Here is a 26,224-nt window from a genome sequence, read left to right as displayed (position 1 = left end):
AAATAATGAACCTGCAAATGTCGCGACTGGCCAATCAGAATCAAGAATTCCAACGAGCCGTGTAATAATAATTAACATTGACCTTACTTCAATGACTATTAACATTGAACACCAAACTAGTAGTGTTTCTTAATATTTTCTATATTATTGATTATTAGCCGATATATCGGTGCATCTCTAGTTATTATGATTATCTGTTGTGTTGCAGTCAATTCATTTCTGAAGTACTTTTTTTCTGTGACATTTGTTAGTCCAACTGTGTTCCAGTCGTCTCAAAGGTCTTAAGACGTTCTTATCAGGAAATGCCCTTTAGTATTTAAACTGGACTCTGATTGAATACTTACAAACAATGAGATAATGCACATGTCAGCATGAACAACAAACAGAGACTGATCTGTAATCTGGGAAATCTGGTTCTCTGGACTGGGCAATGTTCTTCAGTTTTTAATCCCGTTGCAATCCTTACCTTCTTGTGATGATGCGCGTGGCTGTTTAATAATCTTAGAGGGGGATGGAAAGGAAGGAGGAGGACTGACGAAGGGCTCTCTATTTATGCTCATGGGCCCAGAGGGGGGACGTTTCAATTTTTCATGGCACAGCTCGCTGCTCCACTTTCCAGAGTTTTAAAAAATACAGAGATTAGTCACGGCGTCACTCTGAACACACAGGTCTTCTACACATTTACAGCACTTCTCAAAGCGAAAGCCAGTCTGGTTTTGATTAGCTGTTTGAAATGAAAGGTTTATAAGGACTGATGCGTCATAGATCTGTGATAGAGATAGACCGGGTGACTCAATCGTTTCTTTTGTTTACATAAATTCTCACACACATAAGTAATTGTTTTGAGAAATGTACATTTTTGATTGGTTTAGGTTAATTCTATTGATTTTTTGTTTTATATGTATCATTATATATACAATATCATGTGCATCTTGAATGTGAATGTTTTTAATCATCCCTCCTCAGGCGTTGCTTAAGTGAAAATGCACAGTGATTTATTTACAGTATTATTTTTTTGTCTGAATTTTGTATTTGAACTGTCTTTAGTTTGCATGCAGCACCTGGTTGTGGACCATCTTTTATAAGATGTTCTTTTCTAAGACCGCCCGGACGGACACACAGAACAGAAAGTACTGCTATGGAACTCAGAAATGTAGTCTAGTATTAATTCGGGCATACAGTACCACGCTGCTTCTGCGAGCAGTCTCCAGTGGCTTTTTCTGGGCAGAGAATCGATCTACATGTAGTGGAGTCTGGGTAACTGGTCGATAGCAGCTTATTAAAGAGATGTACCTGCTCTGAGTGCCACTATGTGCGGTCATTGACTTGTGGTATGTAGAAGAAAGCATCTGTTGAAATAAAATACGCATTCTCATGTTTTGGCACTTATTAGTAGGAATTCAATACAGATACTTACACGGCTTTACATTTTTAATAGTCCCCTGAGGCGTCATAGTTGTTGCTGTATGTGTGGAAGTCAGCTGGATTTGTACTCTTTAAATTTGACAGTCACCTCAAGCTAGTGCTTGAAAGTTGGATTGTTTAAGATAAAGGTGTGTCCACAGGAAAAGGTTTTTAGTGGAGCACAACTGTGTGTTGAACTTAGCTGGTACTGAAGACAGGATATGGGACAGTGTGTAAACATTTTAAAGTGTATAATTTTGTACTCTAGGCACTAGCCTATAATATATGAAAACATTTGTATCTATATTTTGCTTGAGAAAACTATTTATTAAAACGACAGTTCACCAAAAACTGAAAATTCTCTCATTATTTACTCACCCTCACATAGTTACAAACCTGTATACATTTCTCTGTTCTGCTAAACACAAAGGAAGATATTTGGAAGAATGTCAGTAACCAAACAGATTTCATCCCCCATTGACTACCCCACTATTTTTCTACTACGGCAGTAAATGAGGGATTTTTTCGGGGTGAACTATCCCTTTAACAATACATAGCTACTTATGAATTATGGATAATATGCTTTTGCCCGCAGAATGGTTTAGCAAGAGCTGCCATAAACCATTCCAGCAGGATTTAGTTGCTAATGCTAAACAGGTAAGCCTAGACCTCCTGCCGCAAACGCCCTTTAAGAAAAATAATCATGGTTTCTCTACAAATAATAACAAAAAAAAAATGGTTACTATAGTTCATTTGAACCATGGTAACCACAAGAATAACAAGTTTGATATTTGTTGTAAAACTGTAGTAATACAAATGGTAATCAATGCAAGTGTTTTACTCTACTCAAGAATTTGTATTTTATATTTACTTTATTTAATTTTTTTTACTTTGGAAAATGTAACTTTACTATACTATAAAGCATATATCATACTCATTCATGAATACATTCTTTACTTTAACGGTCTTAACGGTATAATTTTTGGAGGATCTAGTGACAGAAATGTAAGTTTTTATACAGTACATAACTACAGTATGTCTTCAGAGGAGTATAAAGACCATGTTGTTTCTACAGTAGCCCTAAACGGACAAACTGCTTTACAGAGTGTTTCGTAAATTAAATCTCCTTCGCCAAATAAGCAAAAATGTGAAAAGTAAAAGATTTTAGTTCCGTGTCAGCCACCATAGTGTTTCCAAAGGGAGGGGTGGACAGGGTCGTCGGTTGCAATTAGCATCCCACATGCTAGATGCCGCAAAATTTCATACGCTGGACCTTTAAAGTTGTCTTTGCACATTGGGCTGGAAAAGAAAAAAATATTTTTACACCCAAAAAATTTCTTTTTAAAGTTATTCTCAGGATATTGATCTTGTGCTGTATAGCTAGACAGAGTCAGTGATCCGTGCACAATACCTTCCCACTTTTATTGTGATACTTTATTTTAGCTTTCAGGTGCATTACTGCTATAATGTTCAAAGCTGAAGATTACTTCATACCGCTAGCAGGAGACAATTAAAGGATAAGCTCTATCTATCAATAAACCAGATTACTCAAACACGTAATGATCATCCGAAAGTAGGACAGCCTAATCTAATCTGTATTCAGGGGAGCTACAAGATGCACCACATTTTTACAATCATGGATCCCTTGTGCATTGTAGCAGGTTACCCTGCGGCATGACTTTCTTTACTGGAATATTATATTTTCAGAGATTTTCCGATATCCTGATAAGCTCTCACATTATATGTGACTGTATTGGTAGGTACCGATTGCTCTCCTTTTTACTAAAGGCAAGATGCACCTCGCCCGACCCATCCCTGTTAAAGCAACTATTCGATCTCCTGCCTCATTTACAAATCCGCCTCCTTTCCCAATACATCTCACCACTGTGATCTCTGGAAAAAGGGTTCAGACAAAAACATGACACAGGCTGATCCCGAATCAGCTTCTGAGCCCACAGGGGACACACGTGCCCACGCTGTACATCGACACACACTTCAGCAAATACAGTCTTCTCTTGGACTCATGGGATTCGAGGACGGTTTGGTTTTTATCACTCGATTCCCATCAATCTTCAGCTTCCAAGGACACCGTGTTCCGAGTGCAGGAGATCCCTCCAGGGATGGCCTGTTCCTGTGATTCATCTAGCCTCTCATCTCGGCTAAAGCGCAGTGCCATGTCGCGTTTAGTCACCCGCTTCGTCCTTGCTGGCCTGCCTGCTTTTACTCACAGCTTATTTTAAGATACAGTCCTGGCTGCCACGGGAGGCGTGGCTTGGCCTGTACAAACAGATGTACAACCTCCCTGTACTTGTTTATATGGGTTGTCGCTCTCATTTTTAATGTGTGCCTGTTTCATTGGCTGGATATATGGTTCTGATAAGTGTAACTTATCCTAGTTTAATATGAGGAGACAATTGTAATAATGAATGTCTTTGGTTATTCCCTAAACGCTTTTTCTCGTCTGTGTTATCGAAACACTTCTCCATTTGTATGAACGTACTGACCAGCATAGCAACATGCAAGCTATTTGTCTGTCTGACAGATAAACGGTCTGTCTTGAGATCGTTTGCTTGATGTTTTTCATTACACAATATTGATTGGTGCATTTCAAGTCTCCTATGTGTCATTTTGTGCAGAAGCCATCTTCTTGTTTTGGATGTGTTGACATTAAAGGGATAGTTCAGCCTAAAGTAAAAATCTTTCATCATATACTCACCCTTATGGCATTTAAAATATGTATGACTCTCTTGTGAGGAACAGACAAGAAAGTTAGACTTCAACAGTGACTTTGCATTTTGGACACAAAACCACTGAGACATTTCTCAAAATATCTTCTATTGTGTTCCAAGAGACACTTGCAGGTTTTGAACGACATGAGGATAAATAAATGAGACCTGAAATTTATATTTGGGTGAACTATCCCTTTAAGAGTATGCGCACTCATACCTTATCATATGCATGTAAGTGACAGTTGTATTGCCAAAATTCTATAGCATTGCTAATAGTTTGTCCCTCTCATTTTTTCGTTTCTGTTTCTCTGCCCCCCTTCTCTTTTACTTTCTAATGCACACGGACACATTATATTCAAGACCCCCCAGTGTATCTCATTGGGACCCCTGCTATTGAAGATGGTTGAGTTCAGCGGGTAAAGATGCTTTATCTTGTGTCACTGGGGGGGTGGTCTTATTTTGATAGCTCAGGGTGGGGTGGTTGGAAGGGTTTAAGGTTGACCTTTAACCTTTACAGGGTCATCATCCATTAGGATGCGAGGGGCGGATGTCAGTGGTCATCCTGCGATGACTATTAGTCCTCTAGAATCATTATTTTCTGACTGTCAGATCTGTCAAGATCAATCCACTCCTCCATAAAACAAAGAGGTGATCCCCCCGTTCCAGTGGAGTCTCTATCCTTAACTCCAGTCCACTCTCGCACAGTTCTTGTGTCCTGCTCCTCTCTCTCTCTCTCTCTCTCTCTCTCTCTTTTTCTCCATCTCTGTTTTTCAACAGGCATCTCATAAATTCCAAACTGTCTGGAAACCTTTGGCATATTAGCATGAAAAGATTTCTTTCTTATATTTAGATTAGATTAGAAGTTATGCCAGTTATTCTGAGAAAACTCAAGGAAACCGCATTCTCCAGATCTGTTCAACTCTGTGGCCTTGCATAATCATTTATGTAATGTGAGGTGTTGGTTCAAAGTGTGTAGCTCATAGCAGTTCATTTTGTAATGCCTGGAAAGAAATTTCTGTCCTGCAACTAGTCATCATGAAATGTAATCTAAAAAGATTAGAGATTAAATGACTGGATTTGCCACAAAATAGATTACCTAATGTTTAAAAAGAGATCAAAAACATCAGCCAATGATAATTATAGTAAATGGTAATTTGAATCTCACACTGCATGTGAAGAATATCTGCATCAGGGGTGACTGTATGGCCAAAATTCCGGTTCACAGTATGAGTAATTTTATTTCACAGTAACAATATATATCACAGTCTTTGCTGCATGTATCTCAGATTTATATTTATATTGTTGCTTTTTGGAATATAGAAACTTTTAGAAGTTTGTCAGCCATCAGAGTAGTTAGATCCTGATTGCAAGTTAACTAAATGCTCACCATGGTTTTAAAATCTTTACTTAAGTGTTGAAAATGTATAATATTTATACTGTATATTTAAGATCAGGTTTGAAAATGCCTGTATATGACAGGCTGATCTAAAATATATATATATTTATAAGCCCAAACCATTTACACACCACACGTCTTTTTATTAATAAGCCCATTCTGAGTGTGTCTATTTTTCTTCACATTTCTGTCATGCTCAGTTCGTCACGCCCACTTATTTACATACCATGGTATACACAAAATAGGAACATTTGTTGCATGTGACATTTTATAAGCATATACTTAGGATATACCTTTATACGTCCCAGATCTAATTTGTGTCATTCATTCTTAAAAAGGAGCTTAAATAGTTCTTCACAGCGATTCTATAGAACAGTGGTTCTAAAACTTTTCTTGCTTTAGTACTCCTTTTTATGATCTTTTCAAGCCAAGTACCCCTTGACCAGACCGCAACATTTTGCATTAAAATACAGTGCAATGACAGTCAGACAGTTATTATATCTGATGCTCCCAAGCAGGTTTATTGCTAATAAACATTTCTGTATGTAGCTTTACGCTGTAAATCTCTTAAGTATTAAGCATAACAGTTAAAGGTAAATCAGTGTTTTTCAGTTCAGGAAAATCTTCATTTCTTTAACATTTAACCGCTACCTCTCCTAACTTGCATTATTTCGCACCCAGACACTGCTCCTGATTCCGGGTCCGGGGCTCAAAAAATAACTCTTAAAAATTGAAATTCGTTTTAAATGTAAAAACAATTTTAATTAATTTTTTATGCATATTTGTGTTGTCCTCATTTCATATAGCAATACTATTATCATAATTTATTGACCTAATGATTTTCATTATTTATTTCTAAATTTCAGTTTCTCTCACGTACCCCCTGCAGTACCCCTGCATTCCCCTAATTGGGAACGACTGCTATAGAAGAATCATTTTTGGCTCCACAAAGAACCATTTAGTCAAAGGTTCTTTAAAGAATCATCTCTTTCTTACCTTTTTATGATCTGAAGATAAGGTTCTTTATGGAACCATTTAGACAAATTATGGGATTGTGAAGCAGCTTTATTTTTAAGAGTGTAATTCACTCCAAAGTCAAAAGGATAGCAGACTGCGTGACATAACACTACAGGCAATGGTTATTTAGTCAATCAACAAAAATTGTGTCATTTATATTGCCAGTAATGCGCCTGTATAACATGGTCAATGGCATAAATATCTTTGTATATTGTGCTAGTATTTGGTGTAGCACTTTAATCCTTTAAGTAGAGAACATTGTATGCCCTGTGCTATTGCTGCTACCTCTTTAAAAATGTCACACATTCAGTGCATGTAGCACCGTGTGAGAGTCAGGCCGGCTGATGGGAGAGCACTCTGACAGAAGAGCTTACCTGCTGACAGAGCTTCTCTTCTTTGGCCATCTTTGTCAGACTGAGGAGATGTCACATGTGGCCTCAGCACTGTGCAAAATGACATCTTGGTGTCCTTCGGCAAACATATTCTAAAGGAGACATTCTTCTGCTGTTTTTACAATCTGTTTGTTCCATTGAAACCATTAAATGTCAGAAATGCACTTAAACATAAATATCTGGGGTAGGAATAAGCATGGTTCACATTATAATATTACTTTGATGACTCCGAGAATTAAATATAAAACACACTCAAGCCCTGTGTGGAGAGGATACAATATGCATTGTTATACACTCCTAAAGGGGTGCTGCAACGATGTGTCATGCATTCTGACTTCTTTACAATGTTAAACGTGCTGTCTTCTCATGCTTAACATGGTCAACTTGTCAAAAAACGAGTTGGTCGTATTGCATAGTATTTCTGTGCTCAATACACTCCCCCAGCGATCGTACAGGTTTCGGCCGTAAAGGTTATATCGTTCCACCATTTATATAACATTCATCACCCAAATGCAGTGAACAAACAAACACCTGAACTTCGCGAACATATGCTCTCTCTCTCTCTCCTACACACAAGTGAAAGTGACGCCTGCCCTTCTCCTTCTCCTGCTCTTCATGCTGCCACATGGGCGTGCCGCATGCTTTTCTGGGAGAATTGTCCAATAAGGGACTGAGAAAAATTGTTACAAAACAGTTTGGAATGTTCTAAAAAAACTTTCTGAAACCTGCAGGATCGCTGAGGGAGAGTGTCGAGCACAGAAATACAACGTAATACACACAACTTGTTTTTTGACAAGTTGACCATGTTAAGCATGAGAAGAAAGCACGTTTAACAATGTAAAGAAGTCAGAATGCATGACACATCATTGCAGCATCCCTTCAAGTTCACAAAAGGTTCTTTGTGGTGAAAAAAAGGTTCTTCAGATTATAAAATTAAAAAGAGATGGTTCTTAAAAGAACTTTTGACTAAATGGTTCTTCGTGGAACCAAAATCGGTTCTTCCATGGTATCGATGAAGAACCTTTTAAGCACCTTTATTTTTAAGAGTATACTGTTGTGGATAGCTGGAGTAGAGAGTAAATCTTTTATATCGTTTGCTGTGGTACAGATGGAATCTAGAAACATTACTGGAGGTAACAAAAACAATCCCTGCTTACTCTTCAAGAACACGTAGTGCTTGAGGGTGCTGTCAGTGAGAGGGCTTACAAGTGTGCACATACTTCTTTTTACTGTCATATTTCTCACCATTCAAACACAGTAAGCGCATGATGAGACCGGTCACGCTATGGGTCTCCATTTTATGTTCACATATGTACTTGAAATGGCTCTGATGGGTTTGACCTCTAATATGAGCTTTACTAATCTATGAATAACGACCTTCAAACTGATTGACAAGCGTGGCGCTTTGTTGTCACTTCTTTTATTATTCACAACAAGATGACGAGACTACTGCAATCTTCTTTGACAAGAGAAGGAATCTTTGAAGTCAATGAATAATATATTTAGGAATGTTTTTGATGTTTTACAAGTGTGCCATATTTTGAGGATCAATATTTCTGAGTATTATGATGTTTTACATACAAATAAGGAGAGACCCCCTCATATGATTGTAAAGTGATTTGGGTGTACAGCAATACACAATAAAGCCCTATATAAATGCCTCATTCATTCATTCAAATGAACATTGAAATTATTTGTCCAGTTTTTTTTCGGATAAGTTTTTATTTTTAAATTCATATTTTTGGGGAATAGAAGAAGGTAAAAAGTGAAGAGGTAAAAGATGTAAAAGTGAAATGTACTGTAGCATCTACCTGAACTTAAGTTAATTCTCCTTGACCAGAATACAAAAATATTGTGTGAATGTAATGTCTAGGTTACTCTGTTTATATCATATTGTGTTCATAGATTTGTTAGTTTTGTTTAAGATGCGGCAGCATCGTTAAACTTGTGTAATAGTTCTCTCACTTCTTTTTCCAAATCTTAAAGAATGAAAGACGAAATTTGTGAATAAAAGATCATTGACTATATACTAAACCCCTAAATCACCTTTTCTCTTACAGAAGACTGTGCAGATGTTTGTCTTGATGGAATTCCTTCAAGAAATGCTATTGCGCTGACATCCAAGCAGCAGGTAACGACTGGTTTTATTTGCTCTTAAAGTGAATTTTCTCCACAAAATCTAAAATGTCATTCCAACATGTATGACTTTTTTCTTCTGCGGAACACAAAAGAAGACATTTTAAAGAATGTTGGTAACCTGAACAGTTCTGTCACCCATTCCTTTCAATTGAAAGGACACAAAACGAATGCCAGTGAAGGTGTGCCAGTTAACAAGATTCTCCAAATATCTATTTTGTGTTTTGCTGAAAAAAGAAAGTTGTACAGGTTTGAAATGACACAAGGGTGAGTAAATGTAGACAGAATTGTCATTTTTGGGTGAACTATCACTTTAATTCTGCAGCATAGAAGCAGCAAGAGAAATGCAGGGTAGACATAAAAAAGAATACATAAACTACAGACATGTCATATTTTACTTTCATGCAGCTTCTAATAAGATCGTAGCATCTTAAAGAGCTTTTAGAATGTCAATGAGGATATGAGCCTCATGTGAATGTTTCCCTCCTAAATCCATCATAATAAATCACGTCCCTTTTAGACACACAGCAGATGCAAATAGATTCAGTCTTCCTGAAAATGAATGGTGTTGACATTTCACTATTCACTTCAGTTACACACCAGACGAGTTATTAGTTTATTACTCAAAGCCTTTGTATCATGAATCAATGAATGTTTACACCGCCGTTAATGAACCAGACCCACAATTCCTTTCTGTTCCTGTGCTTTAGCATTTTATATCATCCTTAATTGTTCATGTTTTAGTTACTGTTAGTTCTATCTGTACTTCTAACGTTCTAACGTGCCCAAGGCATTGGTATCTGCAGACAAACCAATTTTGCATCAAAAGAGCATATTGACCTCGCAATGCCCTGTTTGCTAAAAAAAACCCACAGCAAATTATTTATTGTCTTCTTTGCTCATTAACATGTAATTTACATCCTTGATCGTTGCAGAAGAAAACACGGTTTCTCTTCTCTATGAGCTGTTCCCCTGTGGATTCAAAGGGAACTTGGCAAGCGCACATCACCCCGAACGCTTCGCTGTTATCTTCTCCACTTCCTCCTCGTCCCCACCGGGACTCTCATCCTCGCTTTGAAGTAGCAGCGCTTGAAAAAGACATCTCATGCACGCTGAGAGGTGTTATACAAAAATGTTGAAAGGAGATGGGTTTTGGCTGCTCGAGTTAGAGGGATTTGCGGTCAGACTCAGAAACTGCACGATGCAGCAAAATAACATAATTGTTGTCATTGCTCAAAATCAAGCAAGTGCAGTTACATGAGAAAGTTGCCAAGAGCGCTGCATGCCATCCAGGCGATGCGACACGCTGTCTGTCTCTTCCACCCCACTCATAACAGGGAGCACTTGTGATCTCATTCGGTTACAAAAACGACTAAAGTTACTGTATTTTGCCTGGATGGAAGTATAGCTGGACATATGTGTGGTTGCTCTGCACAGTAGCTCCCTGGTCCCTTTAATCTGGCTATTTTAGTTTTGATGTTCACTTGATGTTAATTGAAATTTAGTGTGATGGCATGCTAGACGTGTTGGTAGGAATGCTTGTTATACTTTGCTTCTAGAATAAAAAAGCAGGATGCAGCTTTTTGCCATTTTTAATATGGCACACGAGCGATCTATCTGTCAGAGACACAGGAATTGAGCTGGAATATTATGGTGCTACAGGCTTCCGTTATGAAGGATTATGTGATGGAGGCTTGCTTTGGCATGAAACAGCTGGCTGACATCAATTTAGGATGCTGCTTCGTGATACATATTCCATGATTTATACAGATTCAAGTTAATCAATTTGAAAATGAATGGTTAATGTGCATAGTTTTGTTGTAGTGTGGTAACTGCAGTCATTGTGAGGATTGACATTGTGGCCAAAACCATTATTTTGTTGTTGTCAATAATAATAATGCCTGTTTCGCCGAATAGAACTGGTCAGTTTTGTGTCCGTGGGTAATGCACACAATTTTGTTTTCAAATAAGATTGGTCAACCATTGGATTCATTAGTGAGATGCCGAATGTGCTAAACATTTCTTTCGTTATCGGTCTTTGTCAGGTGACGTCACACTCGTGCATTATGGGTATCATCGCCATTTGTAAGGTATCAACGCTGAGATGTTCTATCTTCTTCATACAATTTCGCTTCATTTCAGAGACAAAAGGGTATGTTCTTGTTGTGTAATAAGCTGTAATACTAACACACACGATAGAAACAGCAGAAAGCTTCACCACTTGGAAAGATTTTTTAGGTTTCCCACTTGGAAGAAAGATTAAGGAAAGTATGTAATAACACATTCTGTTATGCATTTCAAAACTGAGTTTTAACCTATTGTTGGTTTAAAAATACAGAGGAACAAACAGGATATATAATTATTTAATTAAGTATATGTAAATAATTAACAGTTAATATAATTAAGCATAAAAAAAGCTTATTTTTATACGGTAAAGAAGATGGTTAATATCCAAAAATGGGGTACTCGACTATTTGCGGCCACGTAGTATTGATCTGTGTTGTTAATGAATGAGAAAGTTACTTTTCCTGAGAACTTTGGTGAGATTATGCCCTTGGTATGCTTCTGTCTCTTCAGTATGAAGATTTACTTGGTCTTTGCTGTACCGCTCCGTATACTTTAAGTTCACTGCTCAATGCAGCGATACCTCCAAAATGGCGCCTTGGTGACTTCACACCCACGTGTCTGAAAAAGACTGATTCACATTGCATTGTAGGTATTATGCATCTTTGTTTATTGTAAAACAATACTTCCTAATTTCTTAATTGACTTTGCAAATTTAATTTGTGTAAATTGTGCATTGCAATTAGCATATTATGTTTTTAATAATATAATATAATATAATATAATATATATAATATAATATAATATAATATAATATAATATAATATAATATAATATAATATAATATAATATAATATAATATAATATAATATAATATAATATAATATAATATAATATAATATAATATAATATAATTGAGAATCACTACAGACTGCTCTCAATCATTACTGACATGCCATCTGTGTTTCTTCTCTAAATTTCTTATGAAGGTCATGAAAGGGTTAAGAGTTGTACATTTGGTTTCTGGGGAGACACGCTGTTCACTCCAACGCTGTCGGAGGGGGTTAGGCTATTGGCGGTAATAGCATCATTAGGGGGAGAAGTGTTCCAAACCATATTAAAGCCTTATAGCTGTATCAGTCATGTGAAATGATATGCCTTTGTTAGTCCAGACTTAGCCCACCGTTTCATCTACCTCACCCAGAGATATGGCTTATATGCTATTAGGTTCCGCTGTCGTGATGGATGGTGTTGTTTCTTGTGCCAATGGAGGCGTATCTCTCTGCTCTGAACTTGTTTTTAATTAGCTTTCCTATGTTAATCAGAACGATTGTATCGACTCGGTTGTTAGTTAGTCTGGATTCTTTTTAGATCTTTTCCAACAGGAGTTTTCTGTGTTTACATTGCTCATCTTAAATTAAAAAAAGAAATGTTTGCAATATGAAGGTGAACTACATTGTGGTACAGAAATTCAGTGTAAAGGAGGAACAGACTCTCTATGTCTTCATCTTATGTTTATTGTATTGTATTTCTTAATTTTGTATACCCATAGGCCCTTATTTATATCATCTGTGTACTGTATTCTATTGCGTTATGGTCTGTGAACTGTTGTTGCAGTTTCTGTGTACTGGATGATGCTCCGGTCACCAAAACAAATTCCTTGTATGTGCAAACATACTTGCCAATAAAGCTCTTTCTGATTCTGATTCTGAAAATAACCTTAAGTGAACAAAGGTTTATCTTACAATGACCTTAATTTGACTTCATATAAGACATTATATTAAAACAGCATTGTTAACATCAAATATAATCGTAAACACCTCTAAACCCCCTTTTTAAATATTAAAGGTCTTTTTCGAAACATTTCAATCCATTTATTGTTATTTAGTAAATGAAAGACCAAATGAAACACAAGGACAGTGGTTCATAATGTACCATTTTCCTTATGTTTAGTTCCTGCCAAATTCATTTTGTCAGTGAAAATCTGCTTCCTGTGTGATGTTGAGATGAGGTGAAACACTTCTACCTACCGTGTAGAAATTTTGCACGCCATCCTTGAAGTCGGTGCCCTTTACAGAGGTTTTGACAAGAAGGTGTGAGAAGATATTGCTCTCTTTCTCTCTCTCTCTCTCTCTCTCTCTCTCTCTCTCTCTCTCTCTTTCTTTCTTTCTTTCTCTCTCTCTCTCTCTCTCTCTTTGCAGTGGAAGAAGTTGAAGGGTGAAGGGAGGAGAGGTATGCATGTGGGGGAGAGAGTTCGTCTTTCCTCAGTTAGGGTCATGTGATCCGTTTGACGGATAAGCCTCCATGCAGCGGGCAGAAAGTGCTGGAGGCGCAGTACTGATTAAAACTCAGACTGCTATCTATCATCGAACCCCCTTCCACCCTCCTCCAGCGCCGTCTTCCTCATATTCTTTTCTTGTGTGGGCACCACGTAACAGATGGGTTTCCCAGAATCCAATATCGTTCGGTTGGGTAAAAAGCCATTTGCATGCACCCATCACGCACTTACAGAAGACCCCTTCTCATTCTTTCTCTCTCTCTTTCTTTTATATGCTCCTCTCTCTTCACCCTAATTTCATTTCTCTCAGACAGTCAAACTCCTTCTCTCTGTTCTTATTCTTTCATGGTGTCTTTCGCTGACAGCCTCATGGCATGTGCCTGACACATTTCGCGACTTTTCTTTTCTCAACTCTGTCTCTCTTAGAATTTTTGTCAACGTTTAAGCATCTAATAACATTGAAGTTTTCAATAAACTTGCTAACGCTAAAGTGCATAATTTCTTTGATGTGAGCCTCAATATATGCAGATATAATAGGTTGAAGTATAAACACTGTAGTTCTGTGACACTCTTAATGCATTGCACTGTTTAATTGTTGGTTTTAAAACAGTAATCTCCTTTTTATTCAGGGACGCCAATTCCACAGAAATTCCACACTTTGGCTTTTACATGATCTCTTTGCAAAAAGAGGGATGCTGTTGTAATGCATACTATAGAATTTGAATCTGCAGATTTAAGTTGTTTAAATGTATTAGATGTCCAAAGAACATTTTTGGCAGTTTGTAACCAAGAGAAAAGAGGTGACCTTAATTTGTGTAGCTAGGGCATGAGGTCAAGAACTGCAATTCTGTCCCTTCCTCATTTTGTGTGCAATAAGTGCACAGCATGTCTTATTCAGCGTCTCTTCTCTCTATCTCTCTGTCTCTCTCTCTCTTTCTCTCTTGCCCACTCATTTTCTGTGTCCCGGTGGCCTGTTTTTGAAGCCCCACTGTAATAGGATTATGTGTGCCGTGGTTGACTTTGTGGAGAAAAAGGAAAATAGAGATGTCAATACAAAATGTTCTCAATGGGCATGCACAAATAGAAGCGCCTTTAACAAAGATCACCTGGTAACATGAGGACACCCTTGGGTTTCCGGGAAATAGCCTAGGTGGGAGATCACTGCAAAATAGGCAGACAAACACCTGAGAGACATGCACAAGCATTGTGGGGACAAAACTCATACGTCTTGTTACTATGGAAACACATTCACACATAGTGGTTTATACACTGGCTTACTCATATATATATATATATAGTAATGTATGTATAGCGGCATGCAGTCAGTATTTCTATTGCAACTGTGACATGTCGCTCTCTAACGCCCATGAAAACAAATGTAGAATCAAGCTGAAGGCTGCGGATTTGCTTTTGTTTTATTCTTCCTATTTTTCTACCCTGTCTAATCCATCACTTCCCTCGCTTACATAATGGCCCTAAATACTCTGCTCTTGAAGTCTGTTTCTATTGGCTCATGCAGTGGTGTTACTGAATGTTTGTTCCTGCTAAATCCTGTTTCAGCCCTTACCCATTACTGCAGTATAACAGATATTGTTGTATAATATATCAGATGTGTGTTTGTTTCCTTGTTTGTTAAATATGTTGCTTACTTTGATGATGCTTTCAGCTGACTGAGAAGTATTAGCTCTGTTTAACAGAGTTTTCTATCTATACCAACCACATTTTACGCAACCACCCAAACACACACCAAAAAGTCTTCAGATTCTGTTTCTGGTCACAGCTTGTGTAACCTTTTACAAATTAAGCAAAAAGATATAAGATTGAGTTGTGATTTTGGAAGAATGGATTTAGGAAAAACATTTTAGAGTCTTTGTCTTCATTATAGATTGGATAGTTTGACCTTCGTTAATCCAGTAAATATTAAGCGTAACAATAGGAGCTGTGGAATTCAGGACACGTTCTTATCTTTGATGGATGCTATTATTCTTCTGACCACCCGCAGATAAAACACACACTCCGGGGGGGTATCGACCGTCAGGTCTGTAACCTTTTCTAAAATACCAGGTGTGTGTGTGTTTGTGTGTATTCATAAGGCAAGAAGCCATCCTTGAGGACCACTTGTCAGATAATAATCCAGGATTGTACCGGTGGTACGTCTGCTCGTCATGTATAGTCATTTAGATGAGAAGAACCGTTTATTAAAGGGATTCTCCACCCAAAAATTAAAATGCTGTGCATCATTTACTCATTTAAGTTTTTCCAAAGCTGTGTCAATGTCTTATTTAGAAGACTGTTAGCAAAAATGGCAGTCAAAGGTTCCCCAGAACTTCTCTTTTGTTTAACAGAACATTAAAATATAAAAATGTTATACTATTGCAGTGAATAGGGGCCCAGAAATCTCAGTTGCTATCATTCATCCAAATGTCTTTCTTTGTGTTGAGCCAAACAAAGACAATCCCTTTAAAAAAACTCAAATTAATCTTGCAGTTTAAAATCATGACATGATGTTGATGTTTTTTTATTTCATTACTTATATATTGTTAAATTAGATCATCTGGTTGCTGCCTATAGAGTATCATAACCCTACAAAATGTACCATCTTACCCCTACAATGGCTGTAATACGATCAGATGGCATAACCTGTTACTTTGATAAAGGCATATATACCATGGTGGTGGCATTTCATTGGTATTCCAAGGTACTTTATTATCAATTTGGTTGGACCATGTACAAATAAAATAAAATAGATGGTGCATGTTTTTAGTAAAAAACACATTGAGGCTCTCCCAAATTGTACATTCTTAAAAATGTTGGGTTCTTTTTCAACCCAGCATTGGGTCAAAAATGGAAAACCGGCTGTTGACATTTACATTTATGCAGACGCTTTTATGCAAAGCGACTTACATTGCATTAACCTATACATTTATACTTAGGTTAGTGCAATCCCCTGGGATCGAACCCACAACCTTGCGTTGTTAACGCAATGCTCTTACCACTGAGATACAGGAAAGCTTATTGAGTTACATTAACCCAGAAAATACAAATTTCACCAAGCATTTGGGTTAAAACAACCCAACCCATAGGTTAATTTTTCCATTTTTAAGGCAATGCTAGGATGAAGTAACCCAACAATTTTTAGAGTGTAAGCAATAAATTCAGAGTGCATACAGGGATTCAGGCCAAAATCGAATGCAACGGCACAATTTATTTGGCTGAGTTGAAAGGCTTTGGCGGAACAGTGATCATGTATGTATTTATAGAGTGTGCATGCTAGCCCGCCTCTCTTCCTGTATAATTAAAATGCTCCCTCGGCGTGCTCTATACGCGTGATGTACGTCCATGTAGCTCTCTTCCTCATAAAGGTGATGGTGCTCGTTTAGTGGTTAGATTTATTACCTCAGTTCATCTCATACCTATAGTAATGACCTTTGAAAATTATTCTCCCTCTCTCTCTCTCTGCCTCCATCTCTCCCACTTGTCTCCTTTACCACATGTCTGCAGTCTCAATTCATTTCCCTTCATTTCATTTGGCTGTCTTAATGGAAGAGGGGAAGGGGAAATAGAGCCCATTACTGGGCTATGGACTTTCATCATCTCTCTCTCTTGCCTTGTCTGTCCCTCTCTCTCCCACCTCTCTCTCATGGGCCTCTAATGGCTAATGCTAATGAACAGAGACATCTTTAACAAACAGACATTGAAACAAAAAACAACCCTCTATTTCAGAGAGGAAATTGTGTTTAACGGGTTTTTTTCTTTTCTTTTTTCTCTCGCTGTCTGAGTGCGTGTAAGTGTGTGTGTCTTGCGAGCACTTTATTTCAGAGTGTAATGCTTGCAGACACGGCCATGCCAAGTGCAATGTATTGACCTCTGGCCTTGAACACAACTGCTAATCAATAAGTCCAGCAGTCCAAGTCCAAGAAGTCCTATGGGACAATATTCAAAACCCCCTCCGTTCATGGTCTAGACGGCGGTCAATGCGTCTTAGAAATCATATTTATTCTATACTTCTGACTCAACCCCATCACCTACCCTTGAATGCATGTCAGGATGGTTGGCAGGCCTTCATTTTCCATCTATATTTACGTACCTTGCGCTTTTCCTGCATTTGTCTATAGACTCTTTCCTTTAAATGGTTGCCAGATCCTCTTACCTTCACATCTAATGTGTGGTCTCTTTCCAAAGGCTTTTGGCTTGACGTTTTTCACAGCACACTAACAGTTCCCAGAGGAGCGTTCTGATGGAAAAAGTGTCATATTCCTATATTGTGCCTCACCTTGCATGTGCTCGCACATTTCCTCTGTCTGGCTTTCTTCAGTGGTTGTGGTATGTTTGTAGCAAGGTAGCAGTTGGCCCAGTTGCCAAAAGTCATTAAGTGTCCACACAATGGAAGTCAATGGGGTTGTTCGGTTATCAACATTCTTCAAAATATCTTCTTTTGTGCTCTGCAGAAGAAAGAAAGTTATAAGTGCGAGTAAATCATTTCCAGTTTTGTGTGACCTTCTATTTAACATTCACGGCTTCTACAATATTAGTTCAAGTAATATCTTAAAGGGATAGTTCACCACAAAATGAAAAGTCTGTCATCATTTACTCAACCTGTTGTCATTTTAAACCTGTATAACATTTTTATCTTCTTTAGAAAACAAAAATATATATTTTGAAGAATGTTGGTAAACAAAAGCTGTTGGTCCCCATTTACTTCTATTTAATAAAGTCAATGGGGAACAAAGGTTCTCATATTGCATATGTTTTTCTGATTAATTATGTTACAAGGTTATCATTTGACATGGTAATATTCAGTAAATCCTGTTAATGTGTACCACAACACATGCACAGCACTGTCGTACATTGTGCATTCAAGGTTTTACTGACATTAGATTCATTTAATTAGTGCAAATATGTGAGACATGAACAGGTAATGATAAAATGTGAAAGGAAGACTGAAGTATGTGCGTGAGCTTTTAAAGCACATCTGCATGTGTCTCCTAGTTATGCTAAAATGGCAAAGGTCAATGCTTTTGAATCTTAGGTCACAACCCCCTGACCATTTGTTATTGCGTGTTTCCCCCAGTCTACCAAATGCTCTGTTCTCTCACAAACAAACACTCTGTATTCTCATCATAGCCCTTTAGATGTGTCAGTTTTTTGTCACATTGTCATTCAAAAATAGCTTCTCAACGGTGTACAAAACCACAGGTCTGTTTTAAAACGCATACATGACACACCATGTGTGCTGTCCACTGCAAGCATTCAACAGAATATTTTCACACACACATCATAGCGTGAGTAAGTGTTAAAACATTTGTACTTTGAGATTATGAAATGACTGTTGATAAGTGTGCAGGAATGAATTATGTCATCATGTATCTGTTTGTTTATTCTGTGCGTCATTATTTATAGGGAGGTTGCCATTACATGTCTAGGGGCATCATATTAAGAGGGAAAGGTTGTTAAAATATTTGTAAAATGGATTTTCTTTGGTGTTTTTCATGTTTCATTTGTTATAAAATATGTAAATTAAAGGTTTATTAGTGCTGTATTTTGCTTGACTTTAATCCATTTGTATGGAGTGCTTATGTTTTAAAAGCTCACATGTACATCTAAAGTGCAGCAGTGGCCAAAAGTGATATGTCCAATTTTGGAAAATTTACATATTCGTTCCTATTACTATGTATTTTACCGTGTTTTATAGCTCAGTTTTAAGAAGAATTTAAGGAGGTTTAGCAAAAAAGAACACACTACACATATTTAAAGCTTACTAAGTCAAGACCCAGGAGAATCGTTACAAAATATTACTATATAAAATGTTCAACAAAATATTAATAACAGCAGAAATGAGGTCAATTAATTCCTGTAAGCTTTTTGTTGATTTTGCCTTTTCAGATTTTTCAGTTTTCACCTCATTGATGGTTTAATCTAACCTGAGAGAGTACAAATATACCCTTCAGACATCACCTTTGGCCTGTATATTTTTCCTCAGCCTAGTGCTACACAATTAATCAAATTAATAATCAAGATTATGATTATCTAATCATGAAAATAATTATTTCCAGCATGTAATTGAAGTGTACTCTCATTGTGTCAAATGTTTCTTGTTTTTGTTAACATATGTTTTGCATGGGTTGTGCATTGTAACCAAAGAGTCCAGAATTGCTGGCTGATATATATCTAGTAATACGTGTGACTACAGTATCGGGAGGGGGAATTCTTGTCATGTATTAGTGCAGCCCTTATATTTAAAGTCAGTAATTAAGCCTTTAAGGTTAAGATATCCAATCATGTGTTTACCATCACTAACATTTGCATATTAATTGTACATTACAATTAGTCTTGATCAGTTTAATGTGCATTGCCACTGATGCATTAAAAGCATGACGCTGTATGAATATTATGAGGATTTTAGCTGCATAAACGTAGATTGACCCTTTATGTACATTGAATCTTATGACAAATTCTTTACATCATATTGTTTGATTTTGGCACGTTTGTTAATGATTGTTTGATATAAACATGTCTTTTACTGTATGTGTTTGTGAATGTAGTTTTTGCTGAGCTCCGCATCTTTTTCAAGTGTTTTCATGTACTTAATGTTTGCACAGGAACTCACAGCTTTGCCCACACCTGCGTTCAGTATTTGTCCCTCATCCACTTTAGCAAACGTAAGCACCATGTTTGTGTCTGTCACCAAAGCTGTCAAGTTTCATGATTTTAAGAATGTATATTTACGTGTGTGATGCGTGTGTTTTTCTGTCTGTCAAGCTTGTCTTTGTCATTTGTCTGTTTTCTGTTAAATCTTTATTTCAAAGTTACAATAACTTTACTAATAATGATAACTATAACGATATAAAGATTCCTGGCTTGAGGTCCTTTGCCGATCCTGTGCCCATCTCTCCACTACGTACTTTCAAGAAACTGATGTCCCTAAAATATAATAAAAGAAAACCTACTTCAAAAATGTCTGCAGTCTTCTGCATTCAGGCAATAGTTTTGTAGCAGTAGCAGACCATATTGTTTTACAAACTGCTGGATCTCTCAAATCCCATTGGTAGGATTTCAGTGTTCACATTTGTTGCATCACATCAGTCATTCCTGGTGTGACCTATCTTGACGAAATTAAATTTGAGAGCTTCAGTAAGATTATCAACGAAAAATAACTTCAATTTCAGGCTTTTCCTCACAAGACGTTATCGTATGACTTCAGAAAGCTCACTCTCTCTCTCTCTTCCTATCTCTTTATTTCACACAATCACAGCATTGGGTCCTCTAATCTCTCTTTATCACACATTCTCACACCCTCTCTGGCATTGAATTAGTTTGAATTAGCGGGTTCATTGCTATGTAAAGGAGACCTGTGGGGTTTAACCTACTTCGTACGATGTTTAATAATGTATGAGTGTGATTTGAGAGCAGTGTGCAGCACAATAAGTTGTCTTCGCTTGCTTTTCGACTTTGATCTCCCTCTCGCTGCCTCCGTCTTTTTCTGCATTTCTCTCTTTTCTTCTCTCACATACGTTCCTGCTTCAAACATATTCAGCAGAACTCCCATGATTCCCTGCATGCCTTCAGGGAGATTCATAATCCGCACTCCATATGGGAGGAAATTTGAATTAGATTTATTTGTGCAGCATTTGGAATCTGTGGTGCAGGCTAGAGAATAGATAGGTAGCGTCGAGCAGAGATTGAGGATATAGATACAATAATACAAATGGGATCGACGAAGAGGCACGACAGGCTCGAAGACAGACAGATTTACAGATAGACGGTTGTTTTTTGCTCATCGCTGCTCCCTCAGACGGTGATTTTTCTCCTCCTCTTCCTACTCTTCCTCGTCTGCTCGCAGTTTCAGGTCGTGCTCAGATAGATGATGTTAATGAGGGTTTCTGACAGACGGTCTGTGTGTGAAGATGTTCTCTGCGCTCCTGAGGGAACTCTACAGCTAACAAGCTCACTGGGGAAGACCTTGGCAGCATTTTCCCACGCTGTCAGGCTGTGTTCAGCACTCAAGAACAACCAGTGAGTGTTGGGATTGTGGTCTTCCCCCTAATCGTTCTAAGTCGACAGTTTGTTTACGCTTGACTTCAGCATGTGAGGCGTGGTTTATTTGAAATGTACTTAATGCCTGGGAGCAAAAACGAAAGAATGCAATACACATTCCTACGGTTATTAAGTCCAGCATTTATGATAGTTTGGCATCTATAGTATATGACATTATATAGTGGGTTTTAATGGGAAACCAGATATCTTAAGAGCAGATTTTGCCATTTATTTCCTTGCCAGTATTTTTGTCTTGTTTTCTAGTACAAATATCTGAATTAAATACATTTTCATCATATGCAAAATGACCTAAGGGCCAGATTTACTAAGAGCTTGCGGCAGCACAAACAGGTCTTTCAGTGTAAAAAAACACTATTGTCTGTATTTATTAAAGACACGCAGTGACAATTAGCGCTGAAAAGGAATGGACACAGCTGTTTTTGCAACTGACGTTATTGCATATGCATTTGTTCGAGTTTCCTCTTCAGACACAAGTATTTACATCAATCACGTGACGCGATTTTCCAAGGTTTGCGCCCGTTGTTTTACTGGTATTTGGCTTTATTTAATACGTAAAACGTGTATTAAACCCTGTGCTAATTTGCACTTCTCTTAGTAGGTTTAGTGCCTCTTAGTGCGTCATTATGGGAATGGGATATTGTGCCTGTTTTTAAAAAATATCAAAATTAAGTACTTAGGCTGCATAATATTGAGGAAAAGTGCTTTATAGGATGACTGGTTAAATATTGCGATATGAGTTAAACATTTGTGTACTTATATAAATAAAACCCTCTCTCTCTTCTTCCATTCTCTTTCTATCTTTCCCAGGTCAAGGAGTTTGCTGTGTTGGATTGACTCACTGTGACTGGTTTGACCTGAAAGCATTTTGTGATCTCTGGAGCACCACCTCTCCATTCTTCTTGCATCTGACTGTGACTGCTAAGACACAGCCTGTCCAAACTTCTGGCTGCAATTTCAGTCTTCATTGAAGACAATATAGACAAACAGTGCTGGAATTCACAACATCTCACTCTGGGACTTTGGGATTGCATCCAGAAAGTGACATAACACCAAAACGGGGACTCGTTTACCTGTGAGCTGTCACTCTGGTCCAATGGCATCATAACCATTCAGCCAATTATTAACCAATTCCTCTTCCACACAGACACACACACCCACTATAACACGCAACCGTAGGGACACTCGGTTACAAGACTCTCCAGGTTGGATTACCAAAGCAGTTCATGATGGGAAAGTGAGAATCGGCCGACATGGATAACCGGCACACAGGTCTGGGACTCAGTGTTGTTTCTGAGCGTGCCATGTCTGGAAATGGCAACCCCTGTCCAAGCCCCGGAGGTTTGGGCACACCTCTAGGAGGATTCCCAATGCCCCACTACCGTTACTTCTTTTCTCATGTTCTAGGTGGGCTTTCCCCTCCAGCCCTCCCAGGACTTCCTGTCAGTGGATATAGCACTCCATCTCCTGCAAGTGAGTATCTGTGACTTCCTGTAATTATAAGGGCCAACATGCATCTGCTGTTTGTTACCGTGTTAGATGCATTTATATGTGACATATGGAACTTAATTTCCCCACAATCACAATGGAATCATTTAAAATCTCCCTCCTTGAGTCTGGCTTTCATAGCTCCATAAAGATTGGTCTGTGTGGTCATATAAATATAAATGCACATGAGATATATTTAAAATCAATAGGCAACTACAATTGGTGATTGCTTATAGTAATGTCTGTAAAGATTACTTTTTTGCTTGTGTGAAGGTGAGGGCCACAGATCTGACTGATGTTACTCTAGTTACTTAGCATTGAGTTTGCTCACAACCTGCATACACAATCCCTGCGGTTTCATGAGGCCTATTGCCTTGATGTGTCAGATCTCATCGGGTTTATTCAGCTTATCACTAGTATCTGTCGTTTGGCCTGTTCTACACTTGAGGTGGAGAAACCACTGGAATGTTCCTGGGCAAAACGAGATGCCATGCTGCCCATAGTGCCTGAGGTTATGGACGTCCTTATGTGAACTTCTGCTGTGTGTGTTTGCTTGCGTCTGTTTGTGCATGAGTTTTGCATGTGAGCACTTGATGGTTACTGAATGAAACATCATAACAAATGGTTGTGTGAGCATGGGTACCTCTTAGCTGTTGTGATATTGCTAATATATTAATATCTAGTATTAGGACTGTGCAGGGAAGTGCTAAATGCTTTGGCCTGTTTTAAAGTATTTGTGTGTTTGCTCTGCAATGATTTAACAAGGTGTTTTTTTAAAACGATGATTTCAGGGCCCAGTTGCATAAACTTAGCTGCTAAGTTAAGACAGCGTCTTAACAACTAGTCACAATGACTTGGAATCAGTTGGACAAACCAGTCTTACTTTTTACATTTCAATTAGCCTAATCTACCTTTTTGTGTAACAGATTTAGAGAAGGTATGACCAGTCTTGAAGAAAAAAATGAGATTACTAACTTTTTTTTCCCAGATGGGGGTGTCAAAATATACAGGTATTGACAGTTATTGTGATATTAAATCAAAATGTAAATAAAAATTAAAATATTAAATACATTTTTGCCTTACAAGCCACAAACTCTTTTTAACATCTCTACACTCATATTTGGAGCATGATATGTTGGCCAAAATATTGATGTACAAAATAATAACACTTAAAAATGTATTTAATTTAAAGATTAATCTCATTATTTAATTATTTTTAAGTTTATTTTTTAAATGTATTTATATGTTTACTAATTATAATATTGTATTTATTCATAGTTTTATATTTATTTATATAACTATAACTTTTACAAAATTATTTTGGCAACAATAATTGTGTAACGGATATTGTGACAGCCCTATTTCAACCAAATAGATTTTTTTTTAGTTAAAAGAACCTATTTATTTTAAGAACACACATCACACTGTATTTAAAAAATCAATCAGTTTTTTATAGAATTATATTCATTTATAATATTTTGTTTTTTTATTAACCTATTAATTTTGTTTTTGAATATATGAAACATGCCAGGCAGACTTCCATAAGTATATATAATCCAGTCCTAACCATTATTTGAGTAAATTTGTAACTTTCCATTTTTATCTGCAGAGAGAAACAAGAAGTTTCAGAGCACATCCCCTCTCTGTTGTTTGGTGATCTGAGAGACATTTCTGTCCACTTTGCACACTTGAAATGACGGTATCTAATGTTTTGACTCGATGGGTGCAAGCACATTTTGAATCAGCCACCGCTGCTGCGACTGCTGCCAAATGCTTCTGGCGGGGAGACTTTGGCTCTCAGTCAGTGACTGCTCCCTCCTGGGCCCGGAGCTACTAATGTGCCTCTCTGCATAGCGCTATATGACAAACAACCCTCTGACGCTCACAGGGGCTAATTATTACCCGGCCCCAGTCGACCGGCGGAAAGACTCTGCAAGCTGTCGAGCGAGAAAAGGCACACAGCAAATGTGGTCCCCCATGTGAGAAAAGAAGTCGGGGTGTTGTGGGAACATTATTATTTTGCTTCCCGAGGATGATGTAAAAGTTTGCATGGGATTACCTTCAAAAAACCTATTAGTCAAGGAGACTGTAGCGCCATAAAACCCAAATAGGTTTCTGTTGCTTTTGCTGTAGGCTGTGTATTTGCATGAAGTCCAAATGAGGTCTGAGAGAACATGCATGGGTAGGGTGCAGAGCATTTATTTATCTTCTCTGAAAGCGTTGAGCTCGCGTTCCACATGATTGGTGTGAGATATGGAATATGGGTAGATATGGAGGTGCCTGTTATTCTAGAGATGGCCCAACTTGGTCGCGCTCAACTTGAGCAGGCGCTAGAAGGGTTCCCCAGGGTGTTCCTTGTCACTTGCTGTGCTGTAATGAAGTGTCCAATGGCAGCCATAGAATTCAGCCAGCTGGAAGCCAGGGTGATTAGATTTGGGCTCAGTGGAGTTATGCAGACCTCTACTGCCGGTCTGGACTTTTTCGTTAGAATTGAATTATGAGTCTTTCAGTATAGTTTCATAGAAGGCAGAAGGTGAACCAATGTTCACCTATTAAAGATTGAAAGCTTGTCTTATTCTTGTTTTGAATGCACAAAGTACATTGTGCAATCTAATGCACAGCTTGCAAATCTTGTAAAAATTGCGATGAATATTATTTGTATAAGAGAATATGTATCACTTCTAGTAATGAGTCATTGGTCTTTAAGAGTACACAGACTGTGGCAAGTGAGCCAAGCCACGTTTTATTTACAACGCATCAAATACTGCCATCAGGCAAGCCTCTATAGAGGCACAAGAAATCATTGGTGATGGCATTTTTATGATTTTATTGTTTATTGTGTGTTGCATATTCTGTATTGTAATGAATTGCAGTGTTGAGTCCAGGACAAATTTCCTGTAACAAGGACAATAAAGTATAACTCATATTACAGTCTTTACTTTTATTTAGCCCCTAAAGAAACTTCAAATTGTGCATCTACCACTAAGAAAGTGAGCATAGAAGTTGTATACACCAAATAAGCAACTCACACAGACAATAATGTCATAATTTTAACAGCTCATATGTGTGAAGCTTCCATCCAAGTATATTTTTGAGATCTGCAAGGCTCTTGAAAGTCTAAGTTGGATTTTACTAGTGTCTGCAACCAGAATTCTTTCAATGGTGAATTGGCGAACTGCTACTCCGGAGCAATTTTTGCATTATGGGGAGACATTTACATTCTCTAAATATGATTTTAGTTTTGTGTGTGCATTTTTAGAGGAAGAAT

At 37.7% G+C, this 26,224-nt stretch overlaps 1 protein-coding gene across 2 annotated transcripts in view; it reads left to right on the top strand.

Annotated features, from left to right (window-relative positions):
- rarab (retinoic acid receptor, alpha b) overlaps positions 1-26,224 on the top strand; it is a 90,403-nt gene that overhangs the window by 16,334 nt on the left and 47,845 nt on the right. For both annotated transcript variants that reach the window (XM_056751751.1, XM_056751752.1), the window contains exons 2-3: positions 8,999-9,069; positions 22,279-22,941. In XM_056751751.1, coding sequence (XP_056607729.1) covers positions 22,722-22,941 — 220 coding nt within the window. In that variant the 5' untranslated portion in view covers positions 8,999-9,069; positions 22,279-22,721. The remainder of the gene's footprint in view (positions 1-8,998; positions 9,070-22,278; positions 22,942-26,224) is intronic.

Source organism: Triplophysa dalaica, chromosome 7, assembly GCF_015846415.1.
Source record: "Triplophysa dalaica isolate WHDGS20190420 chromosome 7, ASM1584641v1, whole genome shotgun sequence".
NCBI lineage: Eukaryota > Metazoa > Chordata > Actinopteri > Cypriniformes > Nemacheilidae > Triplophysa > Triplophysa dalaica.
Note: the sequence above shows the minus strand (reverse complement) of the source record. Positions and strands in the feature narration are given on the sequence as shown.